Source organism: Haematobia irritans, chromosome 1 (assembly GCF_050003625.1).
Source record: "Haematobia irritans isolate KBUSLIRL chromosome 1, ASM5000362v1, whole genome shotgun sequence".
NCBI classification, from domain to species: Eukaryota; Metazoa; Arthropoda; class Insecta; order Diptera; family Muscidae; genus Haematobia; species Haematobia irritans.
Genome location: NC_134397.1, coordinates 173,513,852 through 173,534,766, shown reverse-complemented (window position 1 = coordinate 173,534,766; position 20,915 = coordinate 173,513,852). Strand labels below are relative to the sequence as shown.

Genomic DNA, 20,915 nt, shown 5'->3' with positions numbered 1-20,915 from the left:
GTCGCTAATATTTTAAAGAAGCCACATCTTTGGCTCGGAAACAATACCAAAATCCTTAAGGGAAGGTCAAAATCTTTGGATCCAAGTAAACTTTTTTTTTTGAGTGTTGTAGCTATGCGTGCCAAATTTGGTTGAAATCGGTTCAGATTTAGATATGGCTCCCATATATATGTTTTTCTGATTTCGACAAAAATGGCCAAAATACCAACATTTTCCTTGTAAAATCGCCACTACTTAGTCGAAAAGTTGTAAAAATGTCTCTAATTTTCCTAAACTTCTAATACATATATATCGAGCGATAAATCATAAATAAACTTTTGCGAAGTTTCCTTAAAATTGCTTCAGATTTAAATGTTTCCCATATTTATACCCTGCGCCACACTGTGGAACAGGGTATTATAAGTTAGTGCATATGTTTGTAACACCTAGAAGGAGACGAGATAGACACATGGTGTCTTTGGCAATAATGCTCAGGGTGGGTCCCTGAGTCGATATAACCGTGTCCGTCTGTCTGTGAACACATTTTTGTGATCAAAGTCTAGGTCGCAATTTAAGTCAAATCGCCTTCAAATTTGGCACATGTTCCTAATTTGGGTCAGAATAGAACCCTATTGATTTTGGAAGAAATCGGATCAGATTTAGATATAGCTCCCATATTTCTTTCGCCCGATATGCACTAATATGGACCCAGCAGCCAGAGTTTTATACCGATTTGCTTGAAATTTTGTACAAACATAACACTTAGTCGTATAGTCAAGTGTGCAAAATTTTATTGAAATCGGTTCAGATTTAGATATAGCTCCCATATATATCTTTCGCCAGATATGGACTTATATGGCCCCAGAAGCCAGATTTTTGGCCGAATTTGGTTCAAATTTTGCACTAGGAGTACAATTAGAAGTATAGTCAAGTGTGCAAAATTTGATTGAAATCGGTTCGGACTTAGATATAGGTCCCATATATATATCTTTCGCCCGATATGGACTAATATGGTCCTAAAAGCAGGAGTTTTGGCCCAATTTGTTTGAAATTTTGCACTAGCAGTACAATTAGTAGTGCAGTTAAGTGTAATTGTAACATGATACAAATAAGTTACTAATTTTTGTTAAATTGAAAAAGAAAACATTAAAATAATATTTCTGTTCTTTAATAAAATTTCATATTTCGGAAGAAAATTGGAATAAAATATCTTTAGCACTATATGACGTTCTAGACGGACACAATTTAAATAAAATGTACTCATTTGGAACAAAATACTTTGAAAAAACTTATAGCAAACTTTGTAAAAATTTTATTTTTATAGAAAACCAAATTTTATTTCTACATTTTATTTAAACAGACTCCCCAAAAAAGAGTCTCTGAAGACTCCCCAAAAAGAGTCTCTGAAGACTCCCTAAGAAGTATCTCTTAGACTCCCCAATAAAAGTTCCAAAGACTCCTCACGAAGTGCCTCTAAAGACTCTCCAATAAGAGTCTATAAAGACTCCGCAAGAAATGTCTCTAAAGACTCCCCAATAAGAGTCTACAAAGGCTCCCCAAAAGGGGAGCCTTTGTAGTCCCCCCAAAAGGGGGACTTTCCAAGAAGTGTCTCTGTAGACACCTTAAGAAGTGTCTTTAAAGACCCCCACTAAGAGTCTACAAAGACTCCCCCATAAGAGTCTCCAATGACTTTCCAATATGGGTCTTTAAAGACACCCCAACAATAGTCTCCAAAGACTCCCCAACAAGTATCTCTAAAGACACTCCAATAAGAGTCTCTAAAGACTCCCCAATAAGATTCTCCAAAGACTAAGAAGTCTTATTGGGGAATAAGAGTCTCCAAAGACTTCTTAATAAGAGTCTCCAAAGACTTTCTGCAGACTCTCCAATAAAAGTCTCTAAAGACTCCCCAATAAGAGTCTCCAAAGACTCCCCTATAAGACTCTCCAATAAGCGTCGCTAAATACTGCCCAGTAAGAGTCTCTAAAGGCTCCCCAACAAGAGTCTCTAAAGGCTCCCCAAGAAGTGTCTCCAAAGACTCCACAATAAGAGTCTCCAAAGACTCCTCACGATGTACCTCTAAAGACTCCTTAAGAAGTGCCCCTAAAGACTCTCAAAGAAGAGTCTTCAACGACTCCCCAATAAGAGTCTATAAAGACTCCATAAAAAGTGTCTCTAAAGACTCCATAAAAAGTGTCTCTAAAGACTCCCCAATAAGAGTCTATAAAGACTCCATAAAAGTGTCTCTAAAGACCCCATAAAAAGTGTCTCTAAAGACTCCCCAATAAGAGTCTCTAAAGACTCCCCAATAAGAGACTCTAAAGACTCCTTGAGAAGCGTCTCTAAAGACTCCATAAAAAGTGTCTCTAAAGACTCCCCAATAAGAGTCTCCAAAGGCTCCCCAATAAGAGTCTCTAAAGACTCCTTGAGAAGTGTCTCTGTAGACATCTTAAGAAGTGTCTCTAAAGACCCCCATTAAGAGTCTCCAAAGACTCCCCAAGAAGTGTCTCTAATGCCTCTCCAATAAGAGTCTCCAAAGACTCCCCAATAAGTGTCTATATAGACTCCTAAGAAGTGTCTCCCCAATAAGAGTCTCCAAAGACTCTCTAAAGACTCCCCAAGAAGTGTCTGTAAGGACTCCCCACTAAGAGTCTCCTAAGTCTCCCCAATAAGAGTCTTTTAAGACTCCCCAATAAGAGTCTCCTAAGACTCTCCAATAGGAGTCTCTAAAGACACCCCACGAAGAGTCTCAAAGACTACCCAATTAGTGTCTCCAAAGACTTCTTAATAAGTGTCTCGAAAGACTCCCCAATAAGAGTCTCCAAAGACTTTCTACGGACTCTCCAATAAAATTCTCCAAAGACTCGCCAATAAGACTCTCCAATAAGAGTCGCTAAATACTCCCCAAAACAAAAAAAAAATCATAAACAATTTTTTTCACAAAAGGACAGCGTTACCGAATATTACCTGATAATTGAAAATTCGCACAATTTTCATGAAAATTTTTCCAATTAAAGTCTTAATTGAGTTTTAAACGATATTCAATTAAAAATTTAATTGATTCAACAAATTTTTTAATTGAAACAAAAATTAATAGTATCAATTAATTTTTATACCCTGCGCCACACTGTGGAACAGGGTATTATAAGTTAGTGCAGATGTTTGTAACACCCAGAAGTAGACGAGATAGACACATGGTGTCTTTGGCAATAATGCTCAGGGTGGGTCTCTGAGTCGATATAACCATGTCCGGCTGTCCGTTTGTCTGTGAACACATTTTTGTGATCAAAGTCTAGGTCGCAATTTAAGTCCAATCGCCTTCAAATTTGGCACATGTTCCTAATTTGGGTCAGAATAGAACCCTATTGATTTTGGAAGAAATCGGATCAGATTTAGATATAGCTCCCATATATCTTTCGCCCGATATGCACTAATATGGACCCAGCAGCCAGAGTTTTATACCGATTTGCTTGAAATTTTGTACAAACATAACACTTAGTCGTATAGTCAAGTGTGCAAAATTTTATTGAAATCGGTTCAGATTTAGATATAGCTCCCATATATATCTTTCGCCAGATATGGACTTATATGGCCCCAGAAGCCAGATTTTTGGCCGAATTTGGTTCAAATTTTGCACTAGGAGTACAATTAGAAGTATAGTCAAGTGTGCAAAATTTGATTGAAATCGGTTCGGACTTAGATATAGGTCCCATATATATATATCTTTCGCCCGATATGGACTAATATGGTCCTAAAAGCAGGAGTTTTGGCCCAATTTGTTTGAAATTTTGCACTAGCAGTACAATTAGTAGTGCAGTTAAGTGTAATTGTAACATGATACAAATAAGTTACTAATTTTTGTTAAATTGAAAAAGAAAACATTAAAATAATATTTCTGTTCTTTAATAAAATTTCATATTTCGGAAGAAAATTGGAATAAAATATCTTTAGCACTATATGACGTTCTAGACGGACACAATTTAAATAAAATGTACTCATTTGGAACAAAATACTTTGAAAAAACTTATAGCAAACTTTGTAAAAATTTTATTTTTATAGAAAACCAATTTAAGTCCAATCGCCTTCAAATTTGGCACATGTTCCTAATTTGGGTCAGAATAGAACCCTATTGATTTTGGAAGAAATCGGTTCAGATTTAGATATAGCTCCCATATATATCTTTCGCCCGATATGCACTAATATGGACCCAGCAGCCAGAGTTTTATACCGATTTGCTCAGATTTAGATATAGCTCCCATATATATCTTTCGCCCGATATGGACTAATATGGCCCTAAAAGCCAGAGTTTTGGCCCAATTTGGTTAAAATTTTGCACAGGGAGTAGATTTAGCATTGTAGCTATGCGTGCCAAATTTGGTTGAAATCGTTTCAAATTTAGATATAGCTCCCATATATATCTTTCGCCCGATATGGACTAATATGGTCCTAGAAGCCAGAGTTTTGGCCCAATTTGTTTGAAATTTTGCACTAGGAGTACAATTAGTAGTGCAGTTAAGTGTCCAAAATTTGATTGAAATCGGTTCAGATTTAGATATAGCTCCCATATATAGCTTTCGCCCGATTTACACTCATATGACCACAGAGGCCAATTTTTTGCTCCGATTTAGTTGAAATTTTGCACAGGGAGTAGAATTAACATTGTTGTTACGCGTGCCAAATTTGGTTGAAATCGGTTCAGATTTAAATATATATCCCATATATAGCTTTCGCCCGATTTACACTCGTATGACCACAGAGGCCAATTTTTAACTCCGATTTAGTTAACATTTTGCACAGGGAGTAGAATTAGCATTGTTGCTATGCGTGCCAAATTTGGTTGAAATCGGTTCAGATTTAGATATAGCTCCCATATATATGTTTTTCTGATTTCGACAAAAATGGCCAAAATACCAACATTTTCCTTGTAAAATCGCCACTGCTCAGTCGAAAAGTTGTAAAAATGGCTCTAGTTTTCCTAAACTTCTAATACATATATATCGAGTGATAAATTATAAATAAACTTTTGCGAAGTTTCCTTAAAATTGCTTCAGATTTAAATGTTTCCCATTTTTTTTACTAACATTGTGTTCCAACCTAGTGCATTAGCCGACTTAAATTTTTAAGCTATAGATTTTGTAGAAGTGTATCAAATTCTGTCCAGATCGAGTGATATTTAAATGTATGTATTTGGGACAAACCTTTATATATAGTCCCCAACACATTTGACGGATGTGATATGGTATCGAAAATTTAGATCTACAAAATGGTGCAGGGTATAATAAAGGGTGATTTGTTAAGAGCTTGATAACTTTTTTTTTAAAAAAAACGCATAAAATTTGCAAAATCTCATCGGTTCTTTATTTGAAACGTTAGATTGGTCCATGACATTTACTTTTTGAAGATAATTTCATTTAAATGTTGACCGCGGCTGCGTCTTAGGTGGTCCATTCGGAAAGTCCAATTTTGGGCAACTTTTTCGAGCATTTCGGCCGGAATAGCCCGAATTTCTTCGGAAATGTTGTCTTCCAAAGCTGGAATAGTTGCTGGCTTATTTCTGTAGACTTTAGACTTGACGTAGCCCCACAAAAAATAGTCTAAAGGCGTCAAATCGCATGATCTTGGTGGCCAACTTACCGGTCCATTTCTTGAGATGAATTGTTCTCCGAAGTTTTCCCTCAAAATGGCCATAGAATCGCGAGCTGTGTGGCATGTAGCGCCATCTTGTTGAAACCACATGTCAACCAAGTTCAGTTCTTCCATTTTTGGCAACAAAAAGTTTGTTAGCATCGAACGATAGCGATCGCCATTCACCGTAACGTTGCGTCCAACAGCATCTTTGAAAAAATACGGTCCAATGATTCCACCAGCGTACAAACCACACCAAACAGTGCATTTTTCGGGATGCATGGGCAGTTCTTGAACGGCTTCTGGTTGCTCTTCACTCCAAATGCGGCAATTTTGCTTATTTACGTAGCCATTCAACCAGAAATGAGCCTCATCGCTGAACAAAATTTGTCGATAAAAAAGCGGATTTTCTGCCAACTTTTCTAGAGCCCATTCACTGAAAATTCGACGTTGTGGCTCGTTAGTAAGTCTATTCATGATGAAATGTCAAAGCATACTGAGCATCTTTCTCTTTGACACCATGTCTGAAATCCCACGTGATCTGTCAAATACTAATGCATGAAAATCCTAACCTCAAAAGAATCACCCTTTATAATCGGCCCCGCCCGACTTTAGACTTTCCTTACTTGTTTTTTGAGTGAAAGATGAGGTATTTTAGTTAGCAAATTTGTGGGTCCCTACACCCTAAAAAATATCGCTTCTCTAACATATGTTCCAAACATATTTTGCAGGAAGCACATATATTATTGGATATTGCCGAAATATTATTATGTTTGTTTTATTTGAACATATTATATGTTTGGAAGCATTTTGAGCCCAAAAATATTATATGCTTGGAAGAATTTTCTCCCAAAGAAGATTGTGTTCAAAATAAATTATTTCTGCCTAATTGCATATTCCCTCACATCTTTCTCACTTCCACGAGATTTTTTTAGTTCTTAGCAACTTTTTCTGTAATACAAACAATGCTGAAGAAATTATTCAATTTTATATTTTTGTTAAATTTTACCTTTCGCTTGGACGGAGAATCGAACCGAGGATAATAAAGTTTGTAAGCCAACAACTATCCACTGGGCTACGTAGCTGTTATTATCATCAATAGATAATTATCGTTATACCATATCGGTCCACTTTTACGTATAGCCCCCATATAAACGGACCACCAAATTTGCCTTGCGGGGACTCTAAGAGAAGCAAATTTCATCCGATCCAGCTAAATTTTGGTACATGGTGTCAGCATATGATATCTAACAACCATGCAAAAATTGGTCCACATCGGTCCATAATTATATATAGCCCCCATATAAACCGATCCCCCGATTTGGCTTGCGGAGCCTCTAAGAGAAGCAAATTTCATCCGGTACATGGTGTCAGCATGTGATCTCTAACAACTATGCAAAAATTGGTCCACATCGTTTAATAATTATATATAGCCCCCATATAAACCGATTTGGCTCGCGGAGCCTCTAAGAGAAGCAAATTTCAACCGATCCGGCTGAAATTTGGTACATGGTGTAAGTATATGGTTTCAAACAACTATGCAAAAATTGGTCCACATCGGTCAATAATTATATATAGCCCCCATATAAACCGATCCCCCGATTTGGCTTGCGGAGCCTCTAAGAGAAGCAAATTTCATCCGATCCGTCTGAAATTTGGTACATGGTGTATGTATATGGTCTCAAAAAACTATGCAAAAATTGGTCGAAATCGGTCAATAATTATATATCGCCCCCATATAAACTGATCCCCCGATTTGGCTTACGGAGCCTCTAAGAGAAGCAAATTTCACCCGATCCGGCTGAAATTTGGTACATGGTGTTAGTATATGGCCTCTAATGACCATACAAAAATTGGTCCACATCGGTCCATAATTATATATCGCCCCCATATAAACCGATCACCAGATTTGACCTCCGGTGCCTTTTGGAGAAGCAAAATTCATCCATTCTGGTTGAAATTTGGTACGTAGTGGTAGTATATGATGTTTAACAACCAGGCCAAAAGTGCTCCATATCAGTCCATAATCATATATAGCCCCCATATAAACCGATCCCGAGATTTGGTTTTGGAGCCTCTTGGAGGAGCAAATTTCATCCGAGTCAGTTGAAATTTGGTACATTTTGCTAGTATATGGCCGTTAACAACCATGCCTAACTAGGTCCATATCGGTCTATAGTTATATCGATCCCCAATCACACAAAAATTGGTCCATATCATAATTGTATATAGCCCCCATATAAGCGACCCCCATATTTCAATTCTGGCTCCCTACGTACCGTGCAAAAGTCCATATCGATTCGTAATTATTTGTAGACTTACCTACACATACCTTTTTTGTCTAATATATACCACGTATGGACTAACTCACAATTTAGAAAACGATTTAAGATACCACAACCCAAGTAATTCGATTGTGGATGACCGTCTTTCGTAGAAGTTTCTACGCTTTCCATGGTGGAGGGTACATAAGATTCGGCCTGGCCGAACTTACGGCCATATATACTTTTTTTTCAATTTCTTCATCCAAATGAACTTCCAAGGCATAACTTCTAAAGCAATGCAAAGAATCCAAAAATGGAGTACTTCCGTCCTTACACCTAAAAATGTGTGTGGCCCAAACTGGAAAAATCTAAGTTAGAGTGAAACATCTCAGAAGTGAACAGTCATAGGTTAGGTTAGGTTATGTGGCAGCCCGATGTATCAGGCTCACTTAGACTATTCAGTCCATTATGATACCACATTGGTGAACTTCTCTCTTATCACTGAGTGCTGCCCGATTCCATGTTCAGCTCAATGACAAGGGAAGAGTGATGGTCACCTGCCATAAATTTGTCCAAATTTGGGAGTTGTCCACTTATTAGAGGTTATTTTTTATGTGCAAATTTAGCAAACGTCTCACACAAAAAAAAATTTTCTGATTCAATCGCGAAATTAATTGATCCAATTAATTTTTAATTGAAATGTCTTCAATCACAGAAATGATAGTATGAATTAAAAAATTAATTGAAGGTCAATTAAAAAGTTAATTGATCCAATTAAAAAATTAATTGATACTATTATTTTTGTGATTGATTTTTGTTTCAATTAAAAAATTTGTTGAATCAATTAAATTTTTAATTGAATATTTTTTAAAACTCAATTAAAATTTTAATTGTAAAAATTTTCGTGAAATTTTTTTGTGTGCTGATGAAAATTATTATTTAGATACACGCGATTTGTCGCTGCAACGCATTGTGTCGTCGGATTTATACGACCCTATATGGTGTTCTTAGGGGGAAGATTGGTAATCAACGACTCCCCATTCTAGTCACAGAATTGTTCAATCTGGTGACAACAACATGCCATAAATCACTCGTTATAATTACATCCAAATATAATATGTTTATGTGCAAATATATATTATGATAGTAAAAAATAATATTCTATTTCTATTGGGAATACCATAATGCTGTACCACTACAATTTCTAACTCTTGTGGTATTCGTTAGTCCCGTATAGTCTAATAGACATTCAACACCATTATTTTCAAAGGATTCTTCTCCTATCGTATAGTTGGGATTAATTACAACTCTTAGAATATATGTTCGATTGGGTGGTAAATTGGTAACATCCACCCATTGACAATCCAATTGAGCAGTATAGATATCGGCACAACCAACCGAAATTCCTTTTTGGCAAAATAAACATAAAGAAAAATAAAAAAGTGTAAATTGAAAGAAAAAAAAACTTAAAGGAAAACCTTACCTTGTTGTCTATTTCCACAAGTATGTCTTGGAGTTATACCTGCTCTGCATACAGTATCCATGAGACAGAATGAAGCCTTGTGTCCTTGGGCCACTTTACGATATTGCATATCAAAAATATCAAAACTGGCAAACTCTTCCATGCTGTGATAATGCAAATGACACTGATGCCATTGCCATTGGTCAAAATTGGAATAAGGACTAAAATCTGCTTGACCAACATTCTCGGCCTTGGTATTAAATCTCAATAGCTTCCTCTGAGAATGGGGATGGGTACGTGCCAGTTCATAGGCATCATTCGAAAGACATTTCTCTTCCAGAGCACATTTCAATCGTGACAGCGGTTGCATATCCAGAGTCACCGTTCTCTGGATATCCTCTAAGCCCAATTTCAAATCGGGAATTTTATCGATACACTTCACCACGGCTACATTTTTATTGGCCGAATTACAAGCCGTAGGATATGTGGACTCACGAAAACAATCCCTAAGATTTTTCTCATTGCCCCGGCACAAAGTTCCCACAATACCCCATGGATGATTAAGGCTATTACCGAAATGGGTCGATTGATTGGTAGCCCCGGCAAAGCCCATTTTCAGTTGGCGGCATACCACATTGGCCTCTCGAAAACTCCAATGTGTGGAACATATTGTTCCCCAAGTCCTACCAAAATCGGTGCTGATTTCAACTCGTCCTTCGCGTACATTTGCCATAGGTGATTGTTTGGGTCCAACATTATTGAGGCGTACCACCATATTGCGGAAATTGGAGGAAAGTATTTGTGGTTGACGCATTGTTGCTGTAAAATAAGAAAGCAAAACAATTGAAATTTAGAACACACTCTCATGGAGGTCTCATCTCACCGCCCATATGGGAAAATTCATTTAAAAGAAGGAATATAAGCGGCACCAACATTTTAGCCGAGTTAACTCTAAAACAGATTTGACTAAATGATGGAAAACCTGGATATTTATTCGAATTCAATCAACAACCTGCACCTTTTGTTTCATTGATTTCTGGGTCAGTGATTTGTCGATCAGTTGTATTTCACCATCTGTTTTCGATGAATGACTGTTTACAGGTTCTCAAAGGTGCGTTGTATTTTATGATGGCCATACACAATTAATTTTTCAGCATTGTGAGTGGTATTGATAATATTCTCGGAATTATGTCACATGTAAAGGGTGATTCTTTTGAGGTTAGGATTTTCATGCATTAGTATTTGACAGATCACGTGGGATTTCAGACATGGTGTCAAAGAGAAAGATGCTCAGTATGCTTTGACATTTCATCATGAATAGACTTACGATCTGCCACAACGTCGAATTTTCAGTGAATGGGCCCTAGAAAAGTTGGCAGAAAATCCGCTTTTTTATCGACAAATTTTGTTCAGCGATGAGGCTCATTTCTGGTTGAATGGCTACGTAAATAAGCAAAATTGCCGCATTTGGAGTGAAGAGCAACCAGAAGCCGTTCAAGAACTGCCCATGCATCCCGAAAAATGCACTGTTTGGTGTGGTTTGTACGCTGGTGGAATCATTGGACCGTATTTTTTCAAAGATGCTGTTGGACGCAACGTTACGGTGAATGGCGATCGCTATCGTTCGATGCTAACAAACTTTTTGTTGCCAAAAATGGAAGAACTGAACTTGGTTGACATGTGGTTTCAACAAGATGGCGCTACATGCCACACAGCTCGCGATTCTATGGCCATTTTGAGGGAAAACTTCGGAGAACAATTCATCTCAAGAAATGGACCGGTAAGTTGGCCACCAAGATCATGCGATTTGACGCCTTTAGACTATTTTTTGTGGGGCTACGTCAAGTCTAAAGTCTACAGAAATAAGCCAGCAACTATTCCAGCTTTGGAAGACAAAATTTCCGAAGAAATTCGGGCTATTCCGGCCGAAATGCTCGAAAAAGTTGCCCAAAATTGGACTTTCCGAATGGACCACCTAAGACGCAGCCGCGGTCAACATTTAAATGAAATTATCTTCAAAAAGTAAATGTCATGGACCAATCTAACGTTTCAAATAAAGAACCGATGAGATTTTGCAAATTTTATGCGTTTTTTTTTTAAAAAAAGTTATCAAGCTCTTAACAAATCACCCTTTATGAGTTAGTTCTTCCACAGCACAAGATTGAAGATGATACAATTGCTTGATGTGTGTATTGTGGGCTTAACAATTAAGTAGAAATTCATGTTTTTTTTTTAAACCACCGAAGAATGGGAGATATAACTCCCATTTTCTTTATCAAAGAAGTGAAAATGCAATGTATGGTCGGAATTTGGTACAAAGAAAATGTTGGTCGGTGATACGAAACAGATCTTAATGCTCATGTGGGAAAATCTTGGTAATTCCAACGAGATAGTATTGGGAGGATTTATTCCTAAAAAAAATTGTAATAGACTAATCAATCGAAGTATTCTTCTTCAGATTTTTGCAATCTTTCTGGCTATAATTCTTGAATATCCGCGACGAAAAAACCCAATCTTCTTTTAACTCAATCCGCGAATCGACCCAATTTTTGGTTTCCTCATAAGAACGAAAATACTGATTAGTCAGATCATGCGTTATCCATCGGAACAAGTGGTACACAGAAGGAGCATTGTCTGGGCGTGTGCGGTAGGACTACCATGTCTGGGCTGGCGGGACTGACTTCCCATTTGAGTGTTTCCAAATAAGTTTTTATGGGTTTCGAAACATGTGCCAGAACGTTATGGTGCTACAAAATCACCTTGTCGTGCCTTTTCAAATATTGTGGATTTATGGGGCTCAAACGCATCAATTGAGTTCGGTGCTTAGCTCCTGTGATCATTTCACTCTATTGCATTCGTTTCACAGTACACCACACCCAGATGGTACCACTAAATACACAGCATAAATTTTTTGCTATGGATATTGGACTTTGTCCTCGATGTTAAACTTCTACATCCAGTTCGAGGAAGCAAGCTGATCTACTGGATTGTTTGTCAAAACAAAAATTCTTATGCGTCGTTCATAGTTTAAGTTAATCCGGACGATAGATTTCGATACATACATCCAGTTCGAGGAAGTGAGCTGCTTCTACTGAATGAGTCCAGAGTGAAGTAGGTGTCAGATATGTTGGTTTTGCAGGACACGCGAAGAGATGCCTCGTAATGTGAGGCGAATGCCAACAATTTTGTCAGACGTCATGAATGAGTTTAGAAGGGAGGGGTAACAGTTCAAATACACGAAGATGTCAGATCTTAGCTGGAATAGCACCAACCTGGTCTTTCTAGGCAGCCGTCGCTCATCATCGCTAACAGGTGGTGATCTTCCACCCTGCACAACGCAGCACTGGTATGAAGATATTGCTTTCTGAACGGCTGCCATGTGGGCGTCATTCAATGTCGCCCTTATTCCTTCATCGCCGATCAAGTGGTCAATAGCATGTAAATTTTTCCTGAAATTGAACCGCTCATTCAGATGGTGCCCTCCTGGATATAACCATGCCGGTTTTGTTGGTTAACCCCTCTGCACTTGATCAGGTGCTGGTGGGTGAGGAGGTCACAGCGCTTGTACTTATGCTGCAGATACTGTTCTGGTGTCTTGGACTGACATTTCGTGTCAATCCGCTACGCAGTATTTTGCACCGTTTAAAGATTTATCCATTGGGTATCGCTAATAGCGAGCCAATGCCTTCAGAATCATGTCTCTATCCCCTACGGTTTTAGCAACCATTTCCGCATGTTTTCCGAAAAGGAGCAAACTATCAAACGTCACAAAAAGAACATAGGGGTTTTTGCATGTGTGAATGATTCAGGATCACTTTTTTCGCTCACAATGTGAAAATGGTTGCCGACGATGTAGGAGCAGAAAGATTCTTGCTTACAATGAAATCCCTAAGTGCAGGGAGGTAGTGATTAATCTTCACCTCAAACTCCTTGATGTCTTTGCCTGATGGAACAGTCCTCCGCATAGGTTATTAGGTGGATATCTGATGGTGCACGAGGAGCTCCTGCCACGTAAAAAGTAGGCGAAAAGTGGGCGAAGAGGTTTTTTTTCTAAAATCCACATGAGACTGTCTGCCAGCCATATACATAGTTTGCAACCATCTCACACAATATCAGAATGTGCCCTCTGACTATCATCCAAATGTGGTCTATATCCGCCCCTCTGGACGTGGCCTCTGGGCAAAGATCCGCTACTTTATTTTTAGATATTTGGTCAAGGAGGGGACCTGCCCTTTGTCCGACTTATTTTATAAGTGCAGTGAAAAAACAAAACTTCTCCGATTTACTTGAAACTTACAGAGGACGAGGGGGAGGTTATGGAATTAATATGGGTATATTACATTCTGACATTTGGACGTGGAGGGAAGCCTGCCCTTGCTCGACTTTTGAAGCCCCCAATGACTTAAGTTATCCGATTAACTTGAGCTCGAAAACGGATAAAGCCATTTAGTTGAAATTTTCAGAGAACGTAGAAAGTGACCATGCTGTAAAAAATAGAGTACCCCATTTTTGGTATCTGGTTGGGGAGTGGATGGGGAGGAAGACCTCCTCCTTGACCTACATTTTGAAAATCGATCCAAAGTTCTGCGAGTTGCTTGTAATTTTCAGGAATGTTTATGGTGGCGTCTTAACAAATATCCTCTTCTTTTTTTCGACATTTTAAAACCTAAAGAAAAGTTCTCAGATTTTTTATTGTTGAAATTTCAGGGAAGATTGAGGAACTCTCTGACTTTTTTCAATATTTGATCGGGGAAGGGGATGTCCTTTTTTTTTAATAATAGAGCAAAATCCAAAATACTTTCTTTTATTTGAAATTTACAGGGAACTTGGGAGAAGGTGGTAGATGATATGGGGTACCTGATTTTTCGATATCTGGTGGAGAATGTACACCTCCTCTTTGTTCTATTTTCTTGGAAAATTTAAAGTTTTCAGATTTTCTTGAAATGTGCTGGGAAGGTAGAGGATGGTCCTTTATGGAAAATAATTATTAATTTTTTTGATATTTGCCCGGGATGGGACGCTCCGTTTATTGACAGACAACATCGATGGTGCTTCATTTCCCGGTAAATATTCCGAAAGGCATTGTCCCTGTAACCCACACTTTAAAAAATTTTATGATTATAATTTTTAGAACTTTTAAATATTTACTTTCTCTTAATTAATTGACAGGAAACATAGAGTATTTTTATCTTCCTCCATGGATTCCACACAGGAGGAAGAAAAAGGTGTACTTCAATTGTTGTGCCAGTAAAGGAACATCGTAGGTCCTACTCTTTAAAAGAGTTCTCCGGTTTATTTTTTGGTTGATAACTTGATGAAATTTTGATTATTGATTTGATTATATTATTATTCGCAAAACTTTAAATACATTATACGTCAAACACTTCCATGAGTGAAATCTCTCGTAAAAATAAGCTTCAATTCTGCTGAACGACTAAAAATGCTATGGGTAACGCCAATTCAAGAAAAATAAATCAGAGATGAAAGAAATATGTTGTGCCCACCAGGAACCATGTAATGTACGTGGGCTTATCTATCCTTCGAAATATTTTGTGAAGGATATGGTTCTTCCTAAAAAAATGAGATATTTTTTACCAAATAGTCTCTCAGTTTTGAAAAATCATGAAGGCGTAGCGAGCGGGCCGGATTCGACTAGTCAATAATAAATCTCAATAACTGTCCAAGTTCGCATATCAACTACGAGGTGATTGTGAATCAATTCCACAACCTTGTATCTACTCTCCATATTCAATGGAATTTTAGTGAAATTAATTCACTAGCATATGTCGTGGTGATAGTTGAATTATGTTCGCGGATGTCTTTATGGTTTGGTTTGGTATTTATAATAGAATTTTACTTATATTTTATAAAGTATTTAATTTTTATTTAAAAAAAGGCTCTCAATTTCATTCATTTTATATTTCCACCCTATTGACTTTTTTGGTGATTTGTGCAACCTAGCTAATTATAGAAAAGTCTAAAAAAAAAGTCTAAAATACTATGGAATTAAGGACACCAAATTTTCACGTTCGTGGATTTGTCGATAATAATGGAAATGGAATTGATTTCCGAACAGGGATGAAGGAATACTTCCTTGAAATTATGTGCCGGTTGAGCGAAACAATTCGTCAGAAACCTACACGTGTGTGGCACCAGCTCACACATCGATGCTTGTGCGTTATCACGTCACAACCACCATATATACCGGACTTGGGCCCCGCTGACTTTTTCCGCTTCCCATAAGTGAAGACTCGATATAAAAAAAGTAGTTTGGTACGATTGAGCGGATAAAAGAAAACAGAAGCTGTTGGCTATACCAAAATTTGTATTTCAATAATTGAAAAATCGGTGATGTAACTTTAATATATCTGAGGGGAATACTTTGATGGGAACACGATAGTTTTTGTAAATAAAAAAATATTTTTGAAAAAAAAAAATAACGGTTGTTTTTTGATTACACCTCGTATATGCATTCTTTCACTTTGTATTCTCAATATTGGTTTATTGATAATGATAACATAGAAAGCTGTAGTCTTAAAATTTAATTAACATTCTAAAAGCGCAGAATTGGAATCTATTCTGTACTTTATACAAAAAAAAAATAGGTATTTATGTTTTTTTTTTATAAATATGTATGTATGTAAACTACATCGTTATGATTTCGTACAAAAAACAATTATGCTGGTCTCTGATTCACTATAAATTCTTTGAGCATAAAAATGTGTGTGTTTAGCAAAATAAACGTTAGTTAACAATATCACAACTAATGTGGAAACAAAACGAAATGTATGAATGCTTACAAAAAACTTGGATTATTTCCAAGTATTATATCTTCCGGTTTTGATTTCTTCTCATGAATTATTTTAGTTTTGGGGAAAGTGGTTTGGTTTGTAGGGCTTAATAGTAGGCAAAAAACAATGGACAAAACATTTACAAATCTAATAAAGCACTAATTTCATCTTTTAGTTTGTGTGGACAGAAAACACCACGCTCTGTTATTATCCCAGTAATGAGGGAAGCGGGCGTTACATCAAAGGCAGGATTCCAACAATTAATACCGGGCGCAGCTATTCTATGCTCGCCCACATGAGTCATTTCTCGATCTGGTCTCTCCTCGATTATGATATGATCCCCACTGGGTATTTGCAAGTCAATGGATGTTAAGGGTGCCGCCACATAAAATGGCACCCCATGATGTTTGGCCACTACAGCTATTTGATAGGTGCCAATTTTATTTGCAGTATCACCATTAGCAGCTACCTAGAAATCAGAAATTGTATAATTAAATATCGTCTTTATTGAAATTCAATTACTTTTGGGTAAAAATTTTACTACTTACTCTATCGGCACCCACAACAACTGCGGCAACATTTTTGGCACGTAAAAGAGCAGCCACCATACTGTCCAGAACCAAAGTTGCTGGTAATTTATCATGTACCAATTCATAAGCGGTTAAACGAGCTCCCTGATTGTAAGGCCTTGTTTCAGTACAATAAACATGTTCTAGAAAAAAAAATCACATCGTATTACTTCAATTAATTTAATTTTGTTATCCCTGTTTACCAATTTACCTAATTTCTTTAGTTCATGTAATTTTCTAACAACCCCAAGAGCTGTGCCATAACCAGCTGTTGCCAAAGATCCTGTATTACAGTGCGTTAAAACACGCACTGGTCCATCTTTACCGGAACTACCTAAGACAGCCTTAGCCCCATTTGTTCCTATGGCTTTATTGTCAGAAATATCTTTTTGCAGCATTGCTTCTGTTACGTCTAGAAATCTGAAAAGTGAAAAACAAAAGAATAATTTGCATAAAGTAATTGTTAACTTAAGATGTAAGGAAAATAAATTCTTATATCTGGAACCCCATCTTTTTCCCCTTTGACGACGGTGGTCACATTTCTCTCTTCCAATACTGCGATTTGGAAGATTTTGGCAAAAGGTTTTTATACTAATCTAAAACTATACTTTCAGTGTATCTTTGGTTAAAATTTGTCTTTTCTATCTCTTCCCAATTTACTAAAAAATAGAGTAGATAGGTGCGTATATTCTCGCAGTTTATTTGATCGTGTAAGTCCAGATGTTCAACGTTTTCTCAATTGTCATTTTTCTGACCTTATAGATTTTTGGATTCTGATATTATTTTACAAGATATTCTGCAGTCGTATTCCGACTTTTCTCGTAAATTCTTTTGTGTTTTTCCGCTCAGTTCGAGCTAACCAATTAGTAATACCAAGGGTTCAAACCATGAATGGGTCTTTCTTTGTTAGAGTAGCGCGACTATTTAACGCTCTTCTCCCAATTCTAAGAACTTTCAATGTTTCCTGCTAAACATATCGGAAAAAACTTCTTCAACATTTTACTGATACACCATCATTTCTTTGTGAATTATTCACCCTTATTCTTGAAGTCGCCCTCGCTCTCGCCGTCGCTTATTGTCATCTGTCGCTTTTAAGTCGTCTCATCATTCATTTGGTATTCCTGTAAAGTGGCGACGACGATTACTTTTTGTACCAATTACAATACTCGGTAATAAAAGGCCGATATCACTAGAAAACAATCAGCTGATGTTTTCAATTATGTCGGAAAAGCAAGAAAAAAATATATAATTTGACGCGGGAAAAATGAGGATATATATTCGAGGACAGTAAAAGCTTCCAAAACTATAAAAATGCCGACGACGGTGAGACGAATGGCACAAGGATCATCGTGAAAGTAAACAATCAGCTGATGTGCAAAACTGAATTTTAATTATTTGCGTTTAAAATGCTGTTTGTTTGTAATCCAATTTTGACTTGGAAAATCAAACTAAATGATAAATTTGACTCGGGAAATGATTATGACATTATCCAAGTTTTGTGCTAAATAAAATACATTAAAAAATAAATGGAATTGAAAATCAACACGTTTACTTTAATTGTGCAGTTTTCTTTTCTATGATGAGAATGTGATGACCATAACTACTATATGTTATGGGGCCGTTTTGCCGCGATTTCGACCTTCAAACGCTCCAATAACGCTATATAATAGTCACTGCTAATGGTTTTCCCTTCTCAAGATAATCGATAAAAATTATTCCATACGCATCCCAAAAAACAGAGGCCATTACTTTTCCAGCGGACTTTTGAGTCTTTCCACGCTTCGGAGACGGTTCACCGGTCGCTGTCCACTCAGCCGACTGTCGATTGGACTCAGGAGTGTAGTGATGGAGCCATGTTTCATCCATTGTCACATATCGACGGAAAAACTCGGTTGTATTACGAGTTAACAGCTGCAAACACCGCTCAGAATCATCAACACGTTGTTGTTTTTGGTCAAATGTGAGCTCGCGCGGCACCCATTTTGCACAGAGCTTCCGCATATCCAAATATTGATGAATGATATGGCCAACACGTTCCTTTGATATCTTTAAGGCCTCTGCTATCTCGATAAACTTCGTTTTACGGTCATTCAAAATCATTTTGTGGATTTTTTGATGTTTTCGTCGGTAACCACCTCTTTCGGGCGTCCACTGCGTTCACCGTCCTCCGTGCTCATTTCACCACGCTTGAATTTTGCATACCAATCAATTATTGTTGATTTCCCTGGGGCAGAGTCCGGAAACTCATTATCAAGCCAAGTTTTTGCTTCCACCGTATTTTTTCCCATCAGAAAACAGTATTTTATCAAAACACGAAATTCCTTTTTTTCCATTTTTTTTCACAATAACAAAAGTTGCTTCACAAAATACGCTCTATCTCCCAAACTAATTGACTTACAGACGTCAAATTTTGACACGAATCATTTGAAGATTGGTACTATATAAAACTAATATGCATTTAATACTAGCGACGCCATCTATATGTCAGACCGGGGACTTATCAGCCAACCTGTTATGAAGAAGAAAAAAGTGTTGTTCCACCAAGACAAAGCACCGTGCCACAAGTCATTGAGAACGATGGCAAATATTCATGAATTGGGCTTCGAATTGCTTCCCCAACCACCGTATTCTCCAGATTTGGCCCCCAGCGATTTTTTCTTGTTCGCAGACCTCAAAAGGATGCTGGCAGGGAAACAAATTTGGCTGCAATGAAGAGGTGATCGCCGAAACTGAGGCCTATTTTAAGGCAAAACCGAAGGTATCAAAAATGGTATCAAAAAATTGGAAGGTCGTTAAAATCGTTGTATCGCTCTTGAAGGGAACTATGTTGAATAATAAAAACGAATTTTGACAAAAAATGTGTTTTTCTTTGTTAGACCGGGGACTTATCAGCCAACCTGTTATAGACGATCTGATCACTCATATTATCATTAGAAAACCGATAAGAGTGAATATCACAGTAGTAATACATTAGTCTTGCACATCGAAGATGATCAATATATAAAGAACATTGTTTTGAAATGATGATAATTGAAATTTAATTGGAAAGGTAAATGAGCTACTGACTACCAACCTTGATGTAAATCAAAAAGTACATAGGACAAAAATTCAAATAAAATTTAAAACTTCGCGCAAAAGTTTTAAAACACGTAGAATATTTTGTTTACAATACAACAATAAAACTTACTTCTGTTTCATGTCATCCACCGTAACGGTTTCATCTTTTGTCAGTTCATTGGCCAGTGAAATCAATTCATCAGCAGCTATTTTCATATTGACTGCTGTTGGTCTAGCTGAGACAAGATAATTCAGTTTACCCTCAATTTCTTGTCGCAATGTCTTTTTTGACTCATATGCTTCCGGGAATATTTCAACAGCCAATGATAAGCATCCCACAATCGCAATGGCCGGCGCACCACGAACCTGAAAAGGCAGAGATAATTTACATTTAAAAATCATACAAATGATGGACAATAGACTGCAAAACAACAACAAACAAAGTCTAGACGTATCATTTCCGATTGTGTAGAATTTTGTAAATATTTGAGCATTTCAATAATAGTAAACTTAAACTATGCGTTCATAAAGTAAAAAAATTGTCACACTGAAAAAAATGTTGAGGTGAGCATAGAGATTTTGTTTTCTTTAAATATTAATGCGTATTTTTCGTAGCATAGAAGTCACTTTTGTCGGCTCCATGAAATAACTCCCCAAAATGAAAAATGAAATAAGTTCCCAAAATTGGGGACTTATTTCATTATGAAATAAACCCCCAAAATATTTTATGGTATTATACCCCAAATTAAATAAATCCCTAAAACACAAAATGAAATACATCCCTAATATTTTGGGGACTTATTTCGTAAAAATAATAATAACAAATTTATGAATAAAAAATACATTATTTCTTAATTATAGTTCATAACAATTTCAACTTCTAACAGATGTAGTGGTATATTTATTTGGGTATATATTTGTAACCGATTTTTAACTAAAGTACGGCAATCAGCCAGGAGTCTCATTAGACATTCGAAAAAAAAATGTTGAGGTGAGCACAGAGATTTTGTTTCCTTTAAATATTAATGCGTGTTTTTCGTAGCATAGAAGTCACTTTTGTCGGCTCCATGAAATAAGTCCCCAAAATGAAAAATGAAATAAGTTCCCAAAATTGGAGGCTTATTTAATTATGAAATAAACCCCCAAAATATTTTATGGTATTATACCC

The 20,915-nt window shown here is 36.9% G+C and overlaps 2 protein-coding genes across 5 annotated transcripts in view; both read right to left on the bottom strand.

The window, feature by feature from the left end:
• Positions 1-8,984: 8,984 nt before the first annotated feature.
• On the bottom strand, positions 8,985-10,514 carry Loxl1 (Lysyl oxidase-like 1). 2 transcript variants are annotated; one of them, XM_075314397.1, is made up of 3 exons: positions 10,349-10,514; positions 9,352-10,149; positions 8,985-9,274 (listed from the first exon to the last, which is right to left on the bottom strand). In XM_075314397.1, the coding sequence occupies exons 2-3, from the start codon at positions 10,142-10,144 to the stop codon at positions 9,036-9,038; spliced, it is 1,032 nt and encodes a 343-aa protein (XP_075170512.1). In that variant the 5' UTR covers positions 10,145-10,149; positions 10,349-10,514; the 3' UTR covers positions 8,985-9,035. The 2 variants fall into 2 exon arrangements, with proteins under 2 accessions (XP_075170512.1, XP_075170511.1); XM_075314396.1 differs by having other exon boundaries at positions 10,214-10,349.
• Positions 10,515-15,798: 5,284 nt separating this feature from the next.
• The window catches only part of LOC142222158 (methylthioribose-1-phosphate isomerase), a 46,559-nt gene continuing 41,442 nt past the window's right edge, over positions 15,799-20,915 (bottom strand). For all 3 annotated transcript variants that reach the window (XM_075292149.1, XM_075292150.1, XM_075292148.1), the window contains exons 3-6: positions 19,878-20,113; positions 16,902-17,110; positions 16,670-16,833; positions 15,799-16,590 (exon numbers count right to left, since the gene is read on the bottom strand). In XM_075292149.1, coding sequence (XP_075148264.1) covers positions 16,261-16,590; positions 16,670-16,833; positions 16,902-17,110; positions 19,878-20,113 — 939 coding nt within the window. In that variant the 3' untranslated portion in view covers positions 15,799-16,260. The remainder of the gene's footprint in view (positions 16,591-16,669; positions 16,834-16,901; positions 17,111-19,877; positions 20,114-20,915) is intronic.